The 19,142-nt window shown below is 34.5% G+C and overlaps 1 protein-coding gene across 2 annotated transcripts in view; it reads right to left on the bottom strand.

Annotated features, from left to right (window-relative positions):
• The window catches only part of LOC127882347 (fibropellin-1-like), an 82,434-nt gene that overhangs the window by 47,159 nt on the left and 16,133 nt on the right, over positions 1 to 19,142 (bottom strand). For both annotated transcript variants that reach the window (XM_052430930.1, XM_052430931.1), the window contains exons 5-6: positions 18,841 to 18,957; positions 14,992 to 15,060 (exon numbers count right to left, since the gene is read on the bottom strand). In XM_052430930.1, coding sequence (XP_052286890.1) covers positions 14,992 to 15,060; positions 18,841 to 18,957 — 186 coding nt within the window. The remainder of the gene's footprint in view (positions 1 to 14,991; positions 15,061 to 18,840; positions 18,958 to 19,142) is intronic.

The raw sequence follows: 19,142 nt of genomic DNA, 5'->3' as shown, positions 1-19,142 counted from the left end.
CTACGGAAAAGAGACCGAAGATTCGGCCAGGCCTCGTTTGAAGGACTTTACAACTGTGTCAGAGAGGGACAAAGAAATCAAAAAAATCTTTGTTGCCAGTAAGTTTATTAATTATCCCCCGCCATAGGCGGAGGGATATTGTTTTGGCGTTGTCCGTCCGTCCTTCGGTCTGTCAGTCCGTCCGTCCGTCCGGAGCCATAACTTGGAAGTGTTTTGGCAGATTTAATTGAAACTTGGTATGAGTGTCCAGGAGCATATTTGCGGGTGATATCAATTCAACAAGTTTGCTTGTTTAACTTGTATTTAAAATATAATTGCTTTTTGTTAAAATGTGTATATGATTTTCTGTTTACAAGAACCAATGTTCAGGCCCCAAGGTTAGCCAAAATTATCTTTCCTGTGTGATGCTGGATGATCTGAAATATTGATCCGTGCAGCATTAAACCCTCAACACAATCGATGATTAAAATCAGTGCATATGAAACATACACTATTATCACATTTCATTCATTAATTTCATAATAAAAATTTATGTTTGCATTTCAGCAAAAGTCAGGGGCTATGTTATGTGCAGAGAATGCGGGAAGCGGAGGGTGGTCTATAGTGCAGCCAAGCTAAAGACAGCTGAGCTGAGGTCGATATGTCGGGTAGAAGAGGAGCTGATCTATATCTGCGGAGACCCTCTGTTTCATGCCGGCATCCACAAGGACAATATTATTGTGAAAGAAGGGCTTTCATGCAGTTCCCCAATAGAGGCATCTTATTATGCAGGTCAGAATACTTAATGTATTAAATCTGAAAAAAAAGGATACTCGGAAGTGAAAATTGCATCCAAGAAGTATTATCGCAGAAAATAACTATCGTTTGTTATTCCAATTATCTGTATATTTATTATTACATTTAGCTCTTCCATTTTAACAGGGAAAACGATGCAGTTCGATGATATTTGTTTTTATTGCGGGGACACGGAGGTCGTTGACGATGATGACGTCAAAAAGCTAAAAAAAAGACTTTGGAATTGTTGGGCAAATCTGTGTCGGCTGCAAAGCCATAAAGCCTGTGAAAACGAGACAAGCCTTGAAAACCAAGAAACGAAAGTCCTAAATTTGAAACCAACTCTGTTAATACACGGTGCTTATACCACGCGACTTTTTAAGATCTGTGTTGGGAGAATAAATATTTTACCATTTTTTATGAGATAAAGTGGAGAGCCTGTTCATTCGTGAGAGTTTTCTATAGGTATCATAATTTTTTTAAACAAATAAATATTTTTTCAGTAAAGTGCAACCGCGCGTTTGAACGGTTAGGAAAATGTCGGATCAGTGTGGGGACCTCATATTACAAACGTGCGGTTGCTTTTTACTGAACAAATACTTATTTGTTAAAAAAAATCACGATACCTATAGAAAACTCTCACGAATGAACGGGCTCTCCGCTTTATCCCATTAAAAATGGTAAAATATTTAAAAAGACATTCTAAAAAATGTTATCTGGGTCGTGCTTTATTCTCCCAACACAGACTTAAAAAGTCACTTGGTATAGGCACCGTGTAATACCTTTTGTGGATAGTGACTAATCAACTTTTACATAGATACAAGAATATTTATTTATATTTGTTGCCATAGCAAACAGAATTTTTGACGTAGGAACAAAATGAAATGACGTGCATAATGTCCATATTGCCATCTTATCCATGTTTCAAGTTTCATTAAAAAATAGGAAGAACTTTTTAAGTTTTCGCAGGATCCATCATTTTCAGCAATATTTTTTGTCTATTTGTTGCCATAGCAACTAGAATTCTTGACGTAGGAAAAAATGAAATGATGGCATAATGTCCATCTATCCATGTTTGAAGTTTCATGAAAAAATATAAAGAACTTTTAAAGTTATCGCAGGATCCAGAAAAGTGTGACAGACTGACAGACAGACAGTCAGAGCTAAAACCATCAGTCCCCACCGGTGAAACCGGTAGGGGACAATAACTCTTATATTTACATGTAAAGTATCATGTTTTGCTATTGAATTGATAGACAAAGTAGATCAGCTCCTTTTCTACCTGAGCGATAGTTCAGCTGTCATTAACTTGGCTGTCCTGTGAAAACCTGCACAAGTGCTATGTGACAATAACTCTTATATTTACATGTCAAGTATCATGTTTTGCTATTGAATTGATAGACAAAGATAGATCAGCTCCTTTTCTACCTGAGTGATAGTTCAGCTGTCTTTAACTTGGCTGCCCTGTGAAAACCTGCACAAGTGCTATGTGGCAATAACTCTTATATTTACATGTCAAGTATCATGTTTTGCTATTGAATTGATAGACAAAGATAGATCAGCTCCTTTTCTACCTGAGTGATAGTTCAGCTGTCTTTAACTTGGCTGTCCTGTGAAAACCTGCACAAGTGCTTTGTGACAATAACTCTTATAATTACATGTCGAGTATCATGTTTTGCTATTGAATTGATAGACAAAGATAGATCAGGTCCTTTTCTACCTGAGTGATAGTTCAGCTGTCTTTAACTTGGCTGTCCTGTGAAAACCTGCACAAGTGCTATATGACAATAACTCTTATATTTACATGTCAAGTATCATGTTTTGCTATTGAATTGATAGACAAAGATAGATCAGCTCCTTTTCCTCCTGAGTGATTGTTCAGCTGTCTGTAACTTGGCTGTCCTGTGAAAACCTGCACAAGTGCTATGTGACAAGTATTGATCAAAGGTTCTGCTGATGTGGTGCCATGTTAAATGGTTGCAAAGTTAATATGTCTGGTTTTCAGAATATAGTTTAAAGTTTGAACAGTTGTACTTTATAGATGTAGAATTTGTGTGCCGTCTTTCTACTGACAAGTGCCATGTTTGTTTTTGTGCTGCAATGACATATATAAAGTACTCATTTTAGCTTGGCTGTTTTCGGAGAAAACCCAAGGTATTGTCATAGCCAGCTCGTCGTCCGGCATCTGCCGTCCTGTCCTGCTAAAACCTTAACATAGGCTCTAAAATCAAAGTGCTTTCACATACAACTTTGAAACTTCATATTTAGATGCACCTTGATGAGTTCTACATGCCACATCCATTTTTGGGTCACAAGGTCAAAGGTCAAAGTCACTTCATACAAGCTTTCATTTATTCAATACTGCACCCACAGCCGAGCGTTGGCACCCGCTATGCGTTACTCTTGTTCAGTCATTTTTTCTTTGTGTACAGTATTAGTTGTTCCATATTAGTATTAATTATTTTCTAGTCATTCCCGGTAGTCAATCAGTACTAGTTATTCCATATCAGTGTTAGTTACTTTCTAGTCAATCAGTTACTGTATACATGTATGTTGTTCCATATCAGTATTTAAAACAATTAATAATTGTTTTCCAGACAATATTTATATTTCTCTTGTACTTTTTGTGTGTTGTAACATTTATAATATACATGTTTAGATACAAATTTGTCATGTTATGCTAGCATGAAATTTGACACATATTTTGACATATATTAGGCTACCAGGGTATGTGAAAAAGTCCCTTTCATCATTAATGTCCAAGCGATTGCTAAAATATAATAAATCTAATAGTTTGTTGTGGCATAACATTTCAATATCAAGTAAGCTTTGTTTGAACAAACTAGTTTACTTTATAACCAAAAAGGATCTCGTCATTCTATTAAAGCAGTATTAGTATGTATTTGCTTTGTGTTTAATCTTGCCAAAGTTGTTTTTGCCAAAATAAATGATATGACTTTAATTATGTGTCATAAAACAATTATTTTTATCTGTAAATATTGAAAATGCAGATTATATTTTTATTGACTTGCATTTCTTTAGAGCATTATTTCATAATAGTCATGTTAAATACATTGTATTAAGTGTATTGTTGATGAATCTCGAATGTTTAAGCATGTTCTCATGAATTTGCTATTTGGCTTTCACGCTAAGCAAAGTGCTACTGTATCAGTTTTTGTTACGCCCCCTATGGCGTGCAATATAGCAATCTAACTGTCAGTCCTTCTGTGTGTCTTTCTGTCCCGCTTCTTGAATGGATTAGCATTTAATGATAGAGAGCTTTGAGGGGAAGGGCTGAGTGCAAGGACCATACTTATGAGGTTAGGATTTACAGAGATATTACCCGCTAGTTATTTTGTGGTACAGAGCACACCATCATTATACCATGAAGGACGAATGTTTTGTATTTTATTATCCCATTCTTGTCAAATAATAATTGATTGTCTGTAGTCCGTCATTGACTGTTGTTTGTATTTTATTCCTTGATATAATTAGTTATATTATTAAACCTTATGATTGTTTACAAAAGGGGTCTGCAAGAATGGGATAGTCAGGGCCTCCCATGCCTGTCCCAATCTTCAACCCTTTTCTAAAAAGATTGTAATGTATCGGATAATAATTTCCAGTATTTTTTTTCTATATTCCCTTATTATTCATAACATTTAAAAATAATATATATAACCAATCAAACCGATTGTGAAATAATTACACATGTGCATGCAATTAATGTCCAACCTTTTACTCTCTGGATATTCTAGGATCATTTTTGCACTCTTTGAGTGACATTTACAAATACAAACGTTAAATACATTTCGACATTAATTTTGTTTTGTGGGATGTATTGTTGTCATCAAACATGTTGTTTTCAAAAATTGATTTTTTTTATAATTATTGCATTTGTATTTCAAATTTTGTAATTGAGATGTTACGAATTCAGAGATGTTATGTGGGGGATATAGGTGGAAGCATGCTTGCAACACAAACTGTTGTATGGTATCTTATAATGAGTTCCTTGTAAAAAGTCATTGTGTTTTTATTGTTTTGTTAATTAAGAACATATGTCAAAAAATAATATGTATGTTGTTCAAGCCATCATTTATATTGATAGTTTTCTTCATCATGGATATTAATGGATAAGAACATTATATATTGTGTGTTCACTTTACATAACACTATAACTCTCTTGGAATAAAAAAAATGAAATGCAGCACATGTTTTCATACACACTATAACTCTCTGTTTCTTAAATGAAATATTCACATTTTATGTGCTAGAACTTTCACTACACAAAGTTTGGATCAAGATCAATTCAAGCGCAGTCTGATCAGGATCCAAAGTGTTCCCTTATTAAACATCTTTAGAAGTACTGACTGAGTGTTGAACAGTTTGGATCCTGTTCATATTGCTCTTTTGGAGCCAAAATGGTCGCCCTAAGGTCCATTTTCCTGTTACCTGGCTCAATTTTTTCTCATGATTGATACAAATTATCATGATATAGGTTTTATAGTTTTTATTTCAGAATACATTTATTATAGGCTTGAAGCCCATTAGTACAAATACATATAACAAAATAATGTAGTCAACAGTGATCAATGACATACAGGCATATACATGTATAACTTTTAGAAATATAAATTTAGAATTAACAACAACAAGATTTTGCAACTCTAAAGACATGCATTCAAGATAAACAACTAATTTTAACATGCATGTTTATATTCATAACACTGTTTACAGTTACATACTAATTTAAGATAGGTATATGATTTGCATATTGTAGAGTCGTATTTTATTAAAATATACTTAAATTTTCTATCAATGTGTATACATATAGATTTTATAGCTATGACTACAAATAGACATTAATATGGAGAGACACTATTGATAAAACAATTCAGTTCTCAGTTTAGCTGCTTTAAAAATAAATGTTGCTAGCTTTTAAACTGTTTTTGCGTTGTCAGTTATATAAAGCAAGTCTGCTGTATAAATAGGTGTAGTGTGCATATTCCACCCATGGATGAAAGTTACAAAGTTGGTTGTTAAAACTATTGAACAATGTCAAAAGTGTTCAAGTCTTTTTATTTAAGTCAAATGCATGCTATATTTCTTAAAAACATACATATGATATACACTCAACAAAAGTTTAACGATCACTATACTGCACTACACACCTGGCGTGTTTAGTCTCTATTAAAGCAATATACATGCGAAAGGTGCTTTTATCTATACATATATATAAAAGTATGTAAACTTTTATTATAAAAAGCTTCTACAACAGTGTAATGAGATATATAAAACACTTAAAGGTTAATGCAAGTATACATAAGGTTAAATTGTCTGAATTTTAAATTTTTAAAAATAAAAAAAAAGTCGGTTGAGACAGTTTTATTTTTATTTTTTTGGTCGACTGCTTACTTTTCATGCTTTTATTTTTATTTATCCCCCCCCGACTAAATTTTTTTGAAAAATTTCCCGTAAAACAGAAAATTAAAAAATTGTTGGCCTTAACGATGCAGATATGGTTATCGAAGACATTCTGTAGCTTTTGTTTCGTTTTTTTGTTCATGGAAGGTCTTAAAGAACTTGCGTTTCCTGGGTACCAGAGCAGCAAAAGTACACCCGCTAAATAGAAGACGTCATCGACAACCGTGCAAACTAGAATGTGATGAACGTGTATTTATATTATACCGGAATAAATTTACAAACCATACGGATGCCATAACGACCCACATGATATTGGATAATAAATGAAACACTAGTGTCTTCAATATACACACAAAATACCGGTAATAATTATATTCAATCACATGTAAATAGCATTATTTATATACTTATGTGTATGTATGCGTAGATTCAAGCAACAGTTAACATCACAATTCAACTAGTATCGTTATTTTACAAGTAAAGACTAAAGAAAGTTAACACAATTTTTCATTTCATAAAAGCGGATAACGTGACTGTGAAAGCACGCCGCGATACTCATCCGCCTTTTTGAATCTGACTCATTCGGATCTGACCGACACAACCTCGTCTCCGACAGACTCCTTTCGGACAGAAGACATTGTTTGGTAGCCCGGGTTGCTGTAATATGGCGGGGGCTGCGACAATGAGTCTTTCCCGCCCACGAGGCCTGCACTTTTGTTATCCAGGTGGTCGTACGGCGGCGGGAAGTTCGGCGGAGTGTACGGGGGCAGGTTAAAGTCAAGATCGCCAGGAATCGCGTAAATACCGTGACTGAACCCGGTTCGAAGGTCACGTTGGTGGCGTCGCGCATGCACAGCGCTCTGTTGATTGTTCAGTCGTTGTCTTCGTTTGCAAACGAGCACGGCGGCCAGAATGACTGCCACCAGTATCAAGGCACCAACCGAAACTCCACCTGAAAACAAACGTTTCGTAAGCATCAGTTGTTATGATTAATGATTTCGACAGCTATTACAGCTCGCCATTATTAACATATCCTATATATATATATATATATATAGAGAGAGAGAGAGAGAGAGAGAGAGAGAGAGAGAGAGAGAGAGAGAGAGAGAGAGAGAGAGAGAGAGAGAGAGAGAGAGAGAGAGAGAGAGAGAGAGAGAGAGAGAGAGAGAGAGAGAGAGAGAGAGAGAGAGAGAGAGAGAGAGAGAGAGAGAGAGAGAGAGAGAGAGAGAGAGAGAGAGAGAGAGAGATAGAGAGAGAGAGAGAGAGAGAGAGAGAGAGAGAGAGAGATCTTTGCGCATGAGTAATTATCATGAGGTTACAGTTTACTAAATAATTATATTCACTATGTTATACTCTCAAAAAACTTTTGAAAAAAGTCATCTTGATTTACTGGAAGACTTGTTTGCAGTTAATGACACTCGTTATGTTATTCTTTTCTCGACCTTTGTGCAGAGAACGTATTGATGTTCACCAAGAAATCACAATTATATTTCAAGATTGAAAACTACAGCGGGAATCTTGCGCGCAGACGGGTTACAAACAACTAAAATGTAGCAAGAAAAGAAACGTAATTAAAAAACGTAGTTCTTTCTTACATATCGCGTGTGAGAATTTTCTTAAGTACATTCCGCTGAGAATATTCCATTAGAAAAAGTATGTATATTGGGTCCCTACGTGCAAAATGTTGACTTAATGTTTTACTAAAGTTAAAGGTCTGAGATTAAATATCACGAGGATTTGAATAAGTACATTGTTACCTAAATAATAACTAGTCAGCGATAGCAAAAGGTAATTTTTTACGTTTTCTCCCGAAATTGACTGTTTTATTTAAAGCGTTTCACGGGATAATAGACGATCTTTAGTAAAAGTTGATTGTTTGTATTTTCTATCATCAAAAATCGCTTTTTTGTATGAAATATGAAAAAATTATGCGACAACTCTCTTTTTGCATCTCGATGCACACAATAACCAAAACTAAACTTAGACAGCGTGAAAATTTATTTCATTCAAGTATGAATACATTAGTTGGTAATTTGACTATTCGACGTCAGTTCGGTACGTGTTTAGGGTCACTGTCCCTTAAAATCACAGTACTGAGAAAACGCAGGCCAAAGTGACTTCTCATTGGACAGTATTAAAAAACTGTTTGACCCATTTCTAGTACGTGGATCGGTCTGGAAATTTGCAAACGCAGCAGATATATGTTGATGTCATTGAATATAATTTAATTTCAGCGATGTCCCTAACAATAATGCCGCTTAAAGGTTTCAGTATATGTATCATATTCTAATTCATCTTGATTTACTGGAAGACATGTTTTCTGTTAATGACACTCGTTTTGTTTTTCTTTATTCGACTTGTGTGCAGCGAACGCATTGATGTTCACCAATATATCACATGTTTTAAGATTGGAAAATACAGCGGGAAATTTGCGCTAATACGGGTTGCAATCGAATTCAAAGTAGCCGGAAAAAATCGTACACAAACTTTAATTTTTGGTTTTCTTTTAACGGCTCTGAAATACTGTTACGATCATGTAAAACCAAATACAAATCAGAGTAAGATATCTAAAATATCTTTAGATATGGTAACATGGTTACTTGGGGAGCCGGACAGCCTTTTCCGCTCTGTCTGTGAGAGCTTCTCCTTAGGAATGTCTGAAGTGGATTCGTACATGAACCGGTTGCATATGGAATAAACCGTTCATGTTATAGGTGCATCTATGGTCTATGGACTAAACCATAAATGTGAACGATGGGACATGTAAAATTATGGTAAATGGAATAAATCGTTCATGTAACGGGTGCATCGATTGGTCTATATTATGATATGGTATCAAATTAAGGACATATTGGTCGTCATAGATCAAAGGTGATAGTGGTCGTCATAGATCACACGGATTTGCTTGTCATAGCACACGGGATATTTTCAAACAAATTGTTCCGAAAAAGTTCGTAGTGCTGACAATGTAGCAGGAAATGATTTGCATTTTCAATTGCTCCACATGAACATTTATGGCTGTCAACAAGTGATTATCGGATAAGGTCGTTAATTAGTGAAATGCATTCAAGGCGCAATCTATCGTGAAGGATTTGACAATTTAATTAAAATTGAATAATTCAGACGATTTTGTGATATTTTTAGAGACGCTTAAAATACGGGCAAAGCGGGAGCATAAAAGTAAAACGAGTATTACAGTGATCTTTGAAGCTTTCTTCTTACATGGACACGTTCCTTTAATAAGTGCAAGATTGAAAAATAAGTACCGTGTTCATACGTATTATTTTCTTAGTATATTTATTGCTTCCAAATATAAGTCCGTATGTTTTGTATTTGTGTATTTGAATGATTCATGTTTTTTTCGAAATTATGTGATATCTTAAAAATGCCAATTCAGTTTCAACATGAGCAGATATATGATCATAACTCACATTGACCTTATAATCATATATAAGGATCATTTATGTAAGAATGTGGGTGTAAAGAAAGGATCAAATTATAGATCATTAATCTATACTTTCACAGGCTATGATATAGAAAATTATGCGATGCAATTATCCATATCTTCACATAACATGTGAGTGCAAATTAAAGCACCATTCTGACATGAACAGAAGTTGCAATCGATATTAAGGCTTTCACCATTCTGGTATGACTAGCCATTTGCTACACACGGCTGTCCTAAAACTAAAAGGAAATATACAACTTGTGAACTAAAAACACAACACTCGTGGATATATTTTGCAAATCGTATTACGACCAACCATAAAACGCCCATACAAACGATAAGCCATGACATTACCCAAGACTTAGTGGACTCGAGATACTGGTTAATATTATTTGGAGCTAATAGGGGCGTTTCAACAATAGTGTGTATGCTTTTGACGTCAGGAAATACTCTTTTTTCTGAGTTTATATTATTAAATATGTCTTTTATATACACAAAAAGAGCATCGGCACAAAAAACAAACCCCGTAAAACATCAGCGGACATATTGGACCATGAAAAAGCAGAATAAGGATTGAAGACGTATAGTTTGCGTTGCGAAAGATAGGGTTTGAACATTTTGAGAAGCTGTTGTTTTAATTATAAATGATGATTAATTAAATAATTTATCCACGGAGCTATACTCTATTAAATGCCTTTGAAATTTCGCAAAATACTGCTCGTACTTCCTTGCCGTTGTCGATTGCTTTGAAGATATTATTGGAAATATACGTATGTTTTTTTTTGTAGTGGAATCACCTTTGAAAACCGGATAGGAGTGAGGTAAGTAGCTTGTAGGATGGGGGAAAATGTGAGCGTTTAAAGAGGATTTAAAAAGTTTGAATAGGTAAGGTGTATATAAACGAATATATAAGAAAGAAGTTCTCAACAGTGAAAATAAACCATAAACGCAGCGGAACGGTACCGGGGTTGTTGGTTTAGCAGTTAATTACATTCGCATATATGAACGACATGTTTAAACTTGGCCAACATTAAGGCGTTTCTTGAACTGCCGTTTTTTTTATTATCAAAAACAAATGATCGAACATTCAATGTCCTGCTATGTACAACATCAGCAGAAGGATCAAACGATCAGACTTGGGATCGCTAGAAAAAGCAATCTGTGGGACCGATGGTAACGAACAAAAGATAAAGAACATGATGATGAACCATGGCATTTCAGTAAAACCCTCAAGAGAAGTCATATCAAGAACGGGCGTTAAAGAGAACGACCTGTCAGACAGCGATAGCGAAGTCAGGGACTTATAACAAATAACAAGTGCAGCAGCAAACCAAATGTAAATGAAATGCACTATTTCCTATTTCCGTAGGAAAACTAAATATTTACGGCCTCGTTAAAATCATATGTTTGAAATACATTTATGAACCCTTCAAACCATATACAACTTTAAAACAACAAAAATAAAATATACCAAGTAGGCATTTTTGGCATAATATAATAATAATTATAAAAATAATAATAAAATAAATAATAATAATAATAATAACAATGATGATAATAATAATAATAATAATAATAATGATAATAATAATAATAATAACAATAATGAAATGTTATGCTCGAAAAAGTGTTAAACCTGAAGGAAAGGTCATTTGCGATATAATTCCCCTGGGGGATTACGCTACGCAACATAACTGAGATTTGCACAAGACATGACATTGCACTGGTGAACGTTACATTTCTGAGGCAAGTCTTATCTAAGAACCTACAACAAATGTTATTTACGACGGTATTTTTTAGCTTGGATGTCCTAAATAGTTATCAATAAATTAACATGTGTCAGACGTTGCTAACAAACATACACTAGAAATACGTATATTTCTAACAGCATATTGCAGAATTAGCAACAATCATATACATAAAATAGGTGTCTTTCTAATAGTATAGCTTTGTAACATAATACAAAAGATAGATTACTAAGGATATTATTAATTCATGTTTACTTAACATCAAGAACATTCTTTTCAACATAAAGCAATAAAGCCGGAAATAACAGTAGTTTTTACACTTCTGACAGAAGATCAGCACTGAGTAATTTATTTTATTACAACCAACAGTATCCATACAAACAAAACAAAACACGAAGAAGGGTATCTGGTTAATATATTAGCTCATGAATAATAAAGTTGAATAAATTTAAAAAACTAGCGGCAAAGCAAAAGCCAATATTAAAAAAACCTAAACAACAAAATGACACCTGTTTATAAAATCAACTTTACAGCCGAAACATCGTTAATTCATGAATTGGACTGAGATCACGTGTTATTGATATTGATTTGTCAAAATGTTGTTTATCAATTTTCTAATACAGAAATAAAAACAATCAACGTGCGAGCAAAAGAAAGCACATATATGGAAAAACTCAAATATACATATTGAAGCAAACTAAACAAAAAACGTCAGTTTAAAACATGTAACTGTAGGAATACAACTACTTGTATATGTATGTATTGATATATAATTTTCCAACGGTATGGCAATACACAAAGTGTTGATTTTTCTGTTGCTGAATTATCTGCTTAACAAAATGTTGTATATTTTAACTGTAAACAGAAGTTGGCATGTGATTACGAATAGGATTTAACTCGCAATTTTTTTAGTAAAAGTTTACTTTTATTTTATCGAAACGTCCGTGCGGTCGCTTTTCGCGGAAACAATCGACATCTGGTCTCTCATTGTCCGTTCATGTACGACAGGCAACGACTGCAAGGCGGGATAAAGTACGACGGCGGGATGGGTCAGGTACTCCACATTCTTCATTGAGCCGCACCCCTTCTTGCTGTCGGTAACCGATGGGGTAGAGGGCGGAGGTCGGGTAACGAGGTTTCGCGATTTTATGTAATTCGGGACATAGATAGAGGCTGTCGTCGTGAATTTCCGGTCTGACATAAGGTTGCCATAGAGCTTAATGACTGTCATACTGTTGCTTAGTTTCTGTTCCACATTAACGGTGCAAATATGGTTATCGAAGACATTCTGTAGCTTTTGTTTCGTTTTTTGTTCATGGAAGGTCTTAAAGAACTTGCGTTTCCTGGGTACCAGAGCAGCAAAAGTACACCCGCTAAATAGAAGACGTCATCGACAACCGTGCAAACTAGAATGTGATGAACGTGTATTTATATTATACCGGAATAACTTTACAAACCATACGGATGCCATAACGACCCACATGATTTTGAATAATAAATGACACACTAGTGTCTTCAATATACACACACAATACCGGTAATTATTATATTCAATCACATGTAAATAGCATTATTTATATACTTTTGTGTATTTATGCGTAGATTCAAGCAACAGTTAAAATCACAATACAACTAGTATCGTTATTTCACAAGTAAAGACTAAAGAAAGTTAACACAATTTTTCATTTCATAAAAGCGGATAACGTGACTGTGAAAGCACGCCGCGATACTCGTCCACCTTTTTGAATCTGACTCATTCGGATCTGACCGACACAACCTCGTCTCCGACAGACTCCTTTCGGACAGAAGACATTGTTTGGTAGCCCGGGTTGCTGTAATATGGCGGGGGCTGCGACAATGAGTCTTTCTCGCCCACGGGGCCTGCAATTTTGTTATCCAGGTGGTCGTACGGCGGCGGGAAGTTCGGCGGAGTGTACGGGGGCAGGTTAAAGTCAAGATCGCCAGGAATCGCGTAAATACCGTGACTGAACCCGGTTCGAAGGTCACGTGGTTGGCGTCGCGCATGCGCAGCGCTCTGTTGATTGTTCAGTCGTTGTCTTCGTTTGCAAACGAGCACGGCGGCCAGAATGACTGGCACCAGTATCAAGGCACCAACCGAAACTCCAACTGAAAACAACGTTTCGTAAGCATCAGTTGTTATGATTACTGATTTCGACAGCTATTACAGCTCGCCATTATTAACATATCTTATATATATAGATCTTTGCGCATGAGTAATTATAATAATGTTACAGTTTACTAACTTATTATATTCGCAATCCTATACTCTCAAAAAACTTTTGAAAAAAGTCATCTTGATTTACTGGAAGACTTGTTTGCAGTTAATGACACTCGTTTTGTTATTCTTTTCTCGACCTTTGTGCAGGGAACGCATTGATGTTCACCAAGAAATCATAATTATATTTCAAGATTGTAAACTACAGCGGGAAACTTGCGCGCAGACGGGTTACAAACAACTAAAATGTAGCATGAAAAGAAACGTAAAAAAACGTAGTTCTTTCTTACATATCGCGTGTGAGAATTTTTTTTAGTACATTCCGCTGAGAATATTCCATTAGAAAAAGTATGTATATTGGGGCCCTACGTGTAAAATGTTTACTTAATATTTTACTAAAGTTAAAGGTCTGAGATTAAATATCACGAGGATTTGATTAAGTACATTGTTAGCTAAATTATAAACAGTCAACGATAGCAAAAGGTAATTTTTTACGTGGTCCCTCCCGAAATTGACTGGTTTATTTAAAGCGTTTCACGGGATAATAGACGATCTTTAGTAAAAGTTGATTGTTTGGTATTTTCTATCATCAAAAATCGCTTTTTTGTATGAAATATGAAAAAATAATGCGACAACTCTCTTTTTGCATCTCGAAGCACACAAAAACCAAGACTAAACTTAGACAGCGTGAATATTTATTTCATTCATGTATGAATACATTAGTTGGTAATTTGACTATTCGACGTAAGTTCGGTACGTGTTTAGGGTCACTGTCCCTTAAAATCACAGTACTGAGAAAACGCAGGCCATAGTGACTTCTCATTGGACAGTCTTAAAAAACTGTTTAACCCATTTCTAGTACGTTGATCGGTCTCAAAATTTGCATACGCAGCAGATATATGTTGATGTTGATGAATATAATTTAATTTCAGCGATATCCCTAACAATTATGCCGCTTAAAGATTTCAGTATATGTATCATATTCTAATTCATCTTGATTTACTGGAAGACATGTTTTCTGTTAATGACACTCGTTTTGTTTTTCTTTATTCGACTTGTGTGCAGCGAACGCATTGATGTTCACCAATATATCAAATGTTTTAAGATTGGAAAATACAGCGGGAAATTTGCGCTAATATGGGGTACAATCTTATTCAAAGTAGCCGAAAAAATCGTACACAAACAGTGAACTTTGTTGTTTTTTATTTAACAACTTTGATTTTTGGTTTTCTTTCAAAGGCTTTAAAATTCGGCTCTGAAATACTGTTACGATCATGTAAAACCAAATACAAATCAGAGTAAGATATCTAAAAAAAAAGATGCTACAATAAATGCACACATAATCTACGGAACGCACTCACCAATAAGATACACAAAGTTACTCGGGGAGCCGGACAGATCTGTCTGTGAGAGCTTCTCCATAGGCATGTCTGAAATGGATTCGTACATGAACCGGTTGCATGCAATAAAACGTTCATGTTATGGGTTTATCTATGGTCTATGGACTATACCATAAATGTGAACGATGTAACATGTGAATTTATTTTAAATGGAATAAATAGTTCATGTAACGGGTGCATCGATTAGTTTATAGAATAATATGATATCAAATTAAGGAGATATTGGTCGTCATAGATCAAATGAGAAATTGGGCGCCATAGATCACACGGATTTGCTTGTAATAACACACGGGATATTTTCAAACAGATTGTTCCGAAAAAGTTCGTAGTGCTGACAATGTAGCAGGAAATGATTTGCATTTTCAATTGCTCCACATGAACATTTATGGCTGTCAACAAGTGATTATCGGATAAGGTCGTTAATTAGGGAAATGCACTCAAGGCGCAATCTTTCGTGAAGGATTTTAACAATTTAATTAAAATTGAATACTTTAGACGATTTTGTGCGATTTTTTAGAGACGTGATATCATTGGAAATTTATGTATGTTTTTTTTTTGTAGAGGAATCACCTTTGAAAACCGGATTGGAGTGAGGTAAGTAGCTTGTAGGATGGTGGAAAATGTGAGCGTTTACAGAGGATTTAAATAATTTGAACACGGTAAGGCTAGGTTTTTGGTGTTTATCAACGCATATATATTAGAAGGAAGTTCTCAACGGTGAAAATAGACCATTAATGCAGCGGAACGGTACCGGGGTTGTTGGTTTAGCAGTTAATGACATTCACATACATGAACAACAAGTCACATAAATTAACAAAATGTGTAAACGTGCTCAACATTAACTCGTTGCTTGAACTACCGATATTATTTATTATCAATAACAAATGATCGAACATTCAATGTCCTGCTATGTACAACATCAGCAGAAGGGACAAACGAACAGACTTGGGATCGCTAAAGAAACCAATGGGTGGGATTGATGGTAACAAAACCAATGGGTGGGATTGATGGTAACGACCGAAAGATAAAGAACATGATGATAAACCATGTCATTTCAGTAAATACCCTCAAGAGAATTCAAATCAAGAACGGGTGTTAAAGGGGCCTTTTCACAGATTTTGGCATTTTTTAACTTATTCATTAAATGCTTTATATTGATAAATGTAAACATTGGATCGTAAAAGCTCCAGTAAAAAATCAAGAATAAAATTTAAAAAAGGAAAAGAACATTGCTCGGAGCAGGTTTCGAACCAGTAACCCCTGGAGTCCTGCCAGAGTCCTGAAGTAAAAACGCTTTAGCCTACTGAGCTATTCCGCCGAGTACACATACTTCACGTATTTTATACCTTATATAAGCAATCTTCGTAGTTATACAAAATTTAACGACAAAAACAGAACTATCCAAATTATTCAATCGTTTCGCGTTGCAACGCTTTATAATTTTTAGGTTTTATAATCGTCAAAAGATGCATATAATGGCTATATTAAAGCATGGTAAATGTTCAGTATTACTGTTTCCTCACAAATATCATAACTAACACGAAAATTTGCGAATCTGAAACAACTTTTTTCAATTTTGTCAATTTACCAAAGCGTGAAAAGATCCCTTTAAAGATAACGACCTGTCAGACAGCGATAGCGAAGTCAGGGACTTATAACAAATAACAAGTGCAGCAGCAAACCAAATGTAAATGAAATGCACTATTTACGTAGGAAAATTAACTATATGGCTTCGTTAAAATTATATGTGTGAAATACATTTATGAATCCTGCAAACCATATACAACTTTAAAACCCAAAAAATTAAAAAATACCAAGTAGGCATTTGTGGCCCAATATAATAATAGTAATAATAATAATAATAATAATAATAATAATAATAATAATAATAATAATATCAATAATAATGATAATAATAATAATAATAATAATAATAATAATAATAATAATAATAATAATAATAATATTAATAATAATAATAATAATAATAATAATAATAATACTAATAATAATAATAATAATATCACTAATAAGGATAATAATAATAATAATAACAATAATGAAATGTTATGCTAGAAAAAGTGTTTAAACCTGAAGAAATATAATTAGCGCCATAATTCCTCTGGAGGATTACGCAAGATAACTGAGATTTACACAAGACATGACATTGCCCTGGTGAACGTTAAATTTCTGGAGCACGTCTTAACTAAGAACCTACAACAAATGTTATTTACGAAGGTATTTTTTTAGCTCGAATGACCTAAATAATTATAAATAAATTAGCACTTTACTTATAAATACTTTTGGAATGAAGTCTTGAAGGCAACTATATTTTTTTTCGGATAACGTTTAATATGACAAATCGAACACCGCCTGCATGTAACTTTCTAAAAACGCGAAGTTTCATTGGTTGAATTGCCTCGCTGCATTGAACACGGTACAATGCGATGTCTCATAAATTATTAATAAATAAAAAATTTCGATAAGTAATTCTCAACGTTTACTCAAGAAGCATAGTGTATTTAAGTGAACCTGGGCTCCGACGTTGCTAACAGACATACATTAGAAATATGTTTATTTCTTACATTCAAATTTCTCAATTACCAAATATCAAACTAATGTATTATGTGTCTTTCTAATAGTATAGCTTTGTAACATAATACAAAAGACAGATTACTAAGGATATTATGATTCATGTTTATTATATATCAAATTTAATATCGTGTCTACCTAAATGTGTGCACAAACGGGCATCAAATGTCAACGTCAAACTAGCAGAAGAGAATAGGGAATTTATTGTCAATTGCTGGTTTCACTAATTAATTATGTCTATGGTAAGTGAATACAGCCCGTCATGTTGGGTGTATTTTCATGTTAAATGACAAGCGAGCTTACATATATGCAGTTAAATAATTTGGTTTCTTGCTTGACAATGGACATACTTATGTACAAGATATATCAAACGTCAAACCAATTACGTCAATACCCTACACGCGTTACCTAGTTTTAAAATGTTTTATATTTAACACCAACAACTCATTGCCTAGGGACAGCAGTACAGAATCTATCATGATATTTCAAAGGTCATTGATTGCTTATTTCTTATAGGGCCCGCAAGGGGTTCCTGTCATAGAATTGTCTTAAGTTAATCTCACTGAACTATTCTGCGAGTTATTGTGTTTGCATTATTATGCGACACACAATTGTTTGGTGCAATGGACAATCAGGATCGAACCGGAAGTAAAACCACTAAACGAGAGACCACAACAGAGGATAAGATAAAAGGTCTTATTATATAAATGATGGCATTCGGAGAGTGGATATTAAAGACACCTTTTCACGTTTTGGTAAATTTACAAAATGAGAAAAAGTTTCAGATTCGCAAATTTTTGTTGTAGTTATGCTATTTGTAAGGAAACAGTAATACTGACTTTTTACATTTTTAACAGAAAATATCTATATTACATGTACCAACAATAATAGGCGGAAATACATGTTTTTCTTTCAGGAAATTTTCGAATTACCAACAAACCTACACGGAAACATTTGTCTTCCTAACAGCACTATCTTCACGACATATACCAACAAAATACACTTGTAATACATGTATTTCTTACAGAACATTTCTCAATTTTCAACAAAAATACAACGGAAACACATTTCGTTCTAAAATATATATGTTCGATATAGTGCGTACCCAGATCACATGTCCATCTAACGGGTCTATTTTCAATTACAAACAAACGTACAAGGTACATAGATACATTCTAAGTTTCAAGCAGATTATTTGATGCGGTCTAAGTTACTTACGCACATCACATGTCTCTCCTGTAAACCCAGGGTCACACTCGCAGCGTTCAAATGAAGTCCAAGCAAGGGTAATCACTCCGTTCACGCAGCTGATCGGGGGCGGACGGGGAAATTCAGCTGAATCAAAACAACAGAAATAGTAAAAGGAGCACATATATAATACTAATGGTTTGTTCTCTATCATCTGAAGTTGAAAAGGTGGGAAATACCAAAATGAATTACTGTAAAACCATTAAATTTCGTGTGGTACGAATTTTCGTGGATTTCGTTGGTGAGCTAAACCACGAATTCAAGTACCAACG

The sequence above is a fragment of the Dreissena polymorpha genome, chromosome 5 (genome assembly GCF_020536995.1).
Source record: "Dreissena polymorpha isolate Duluth1 chromosome 5, UMN_Dpol_1.0, whole genome shotgun sequence".
Classification (NCBI taxonomy): Eukaryota; Metazoa; Mollusca; class Bivalvia; order Myida; family Dreissenidae; genus Dreissena; species Dreissena polymorpha.
The sequence above is the reverse complement of the archived record's forward strand: the minus strand, read 5'-3'. Positions and strand labels throughout refer to the sequence as shown.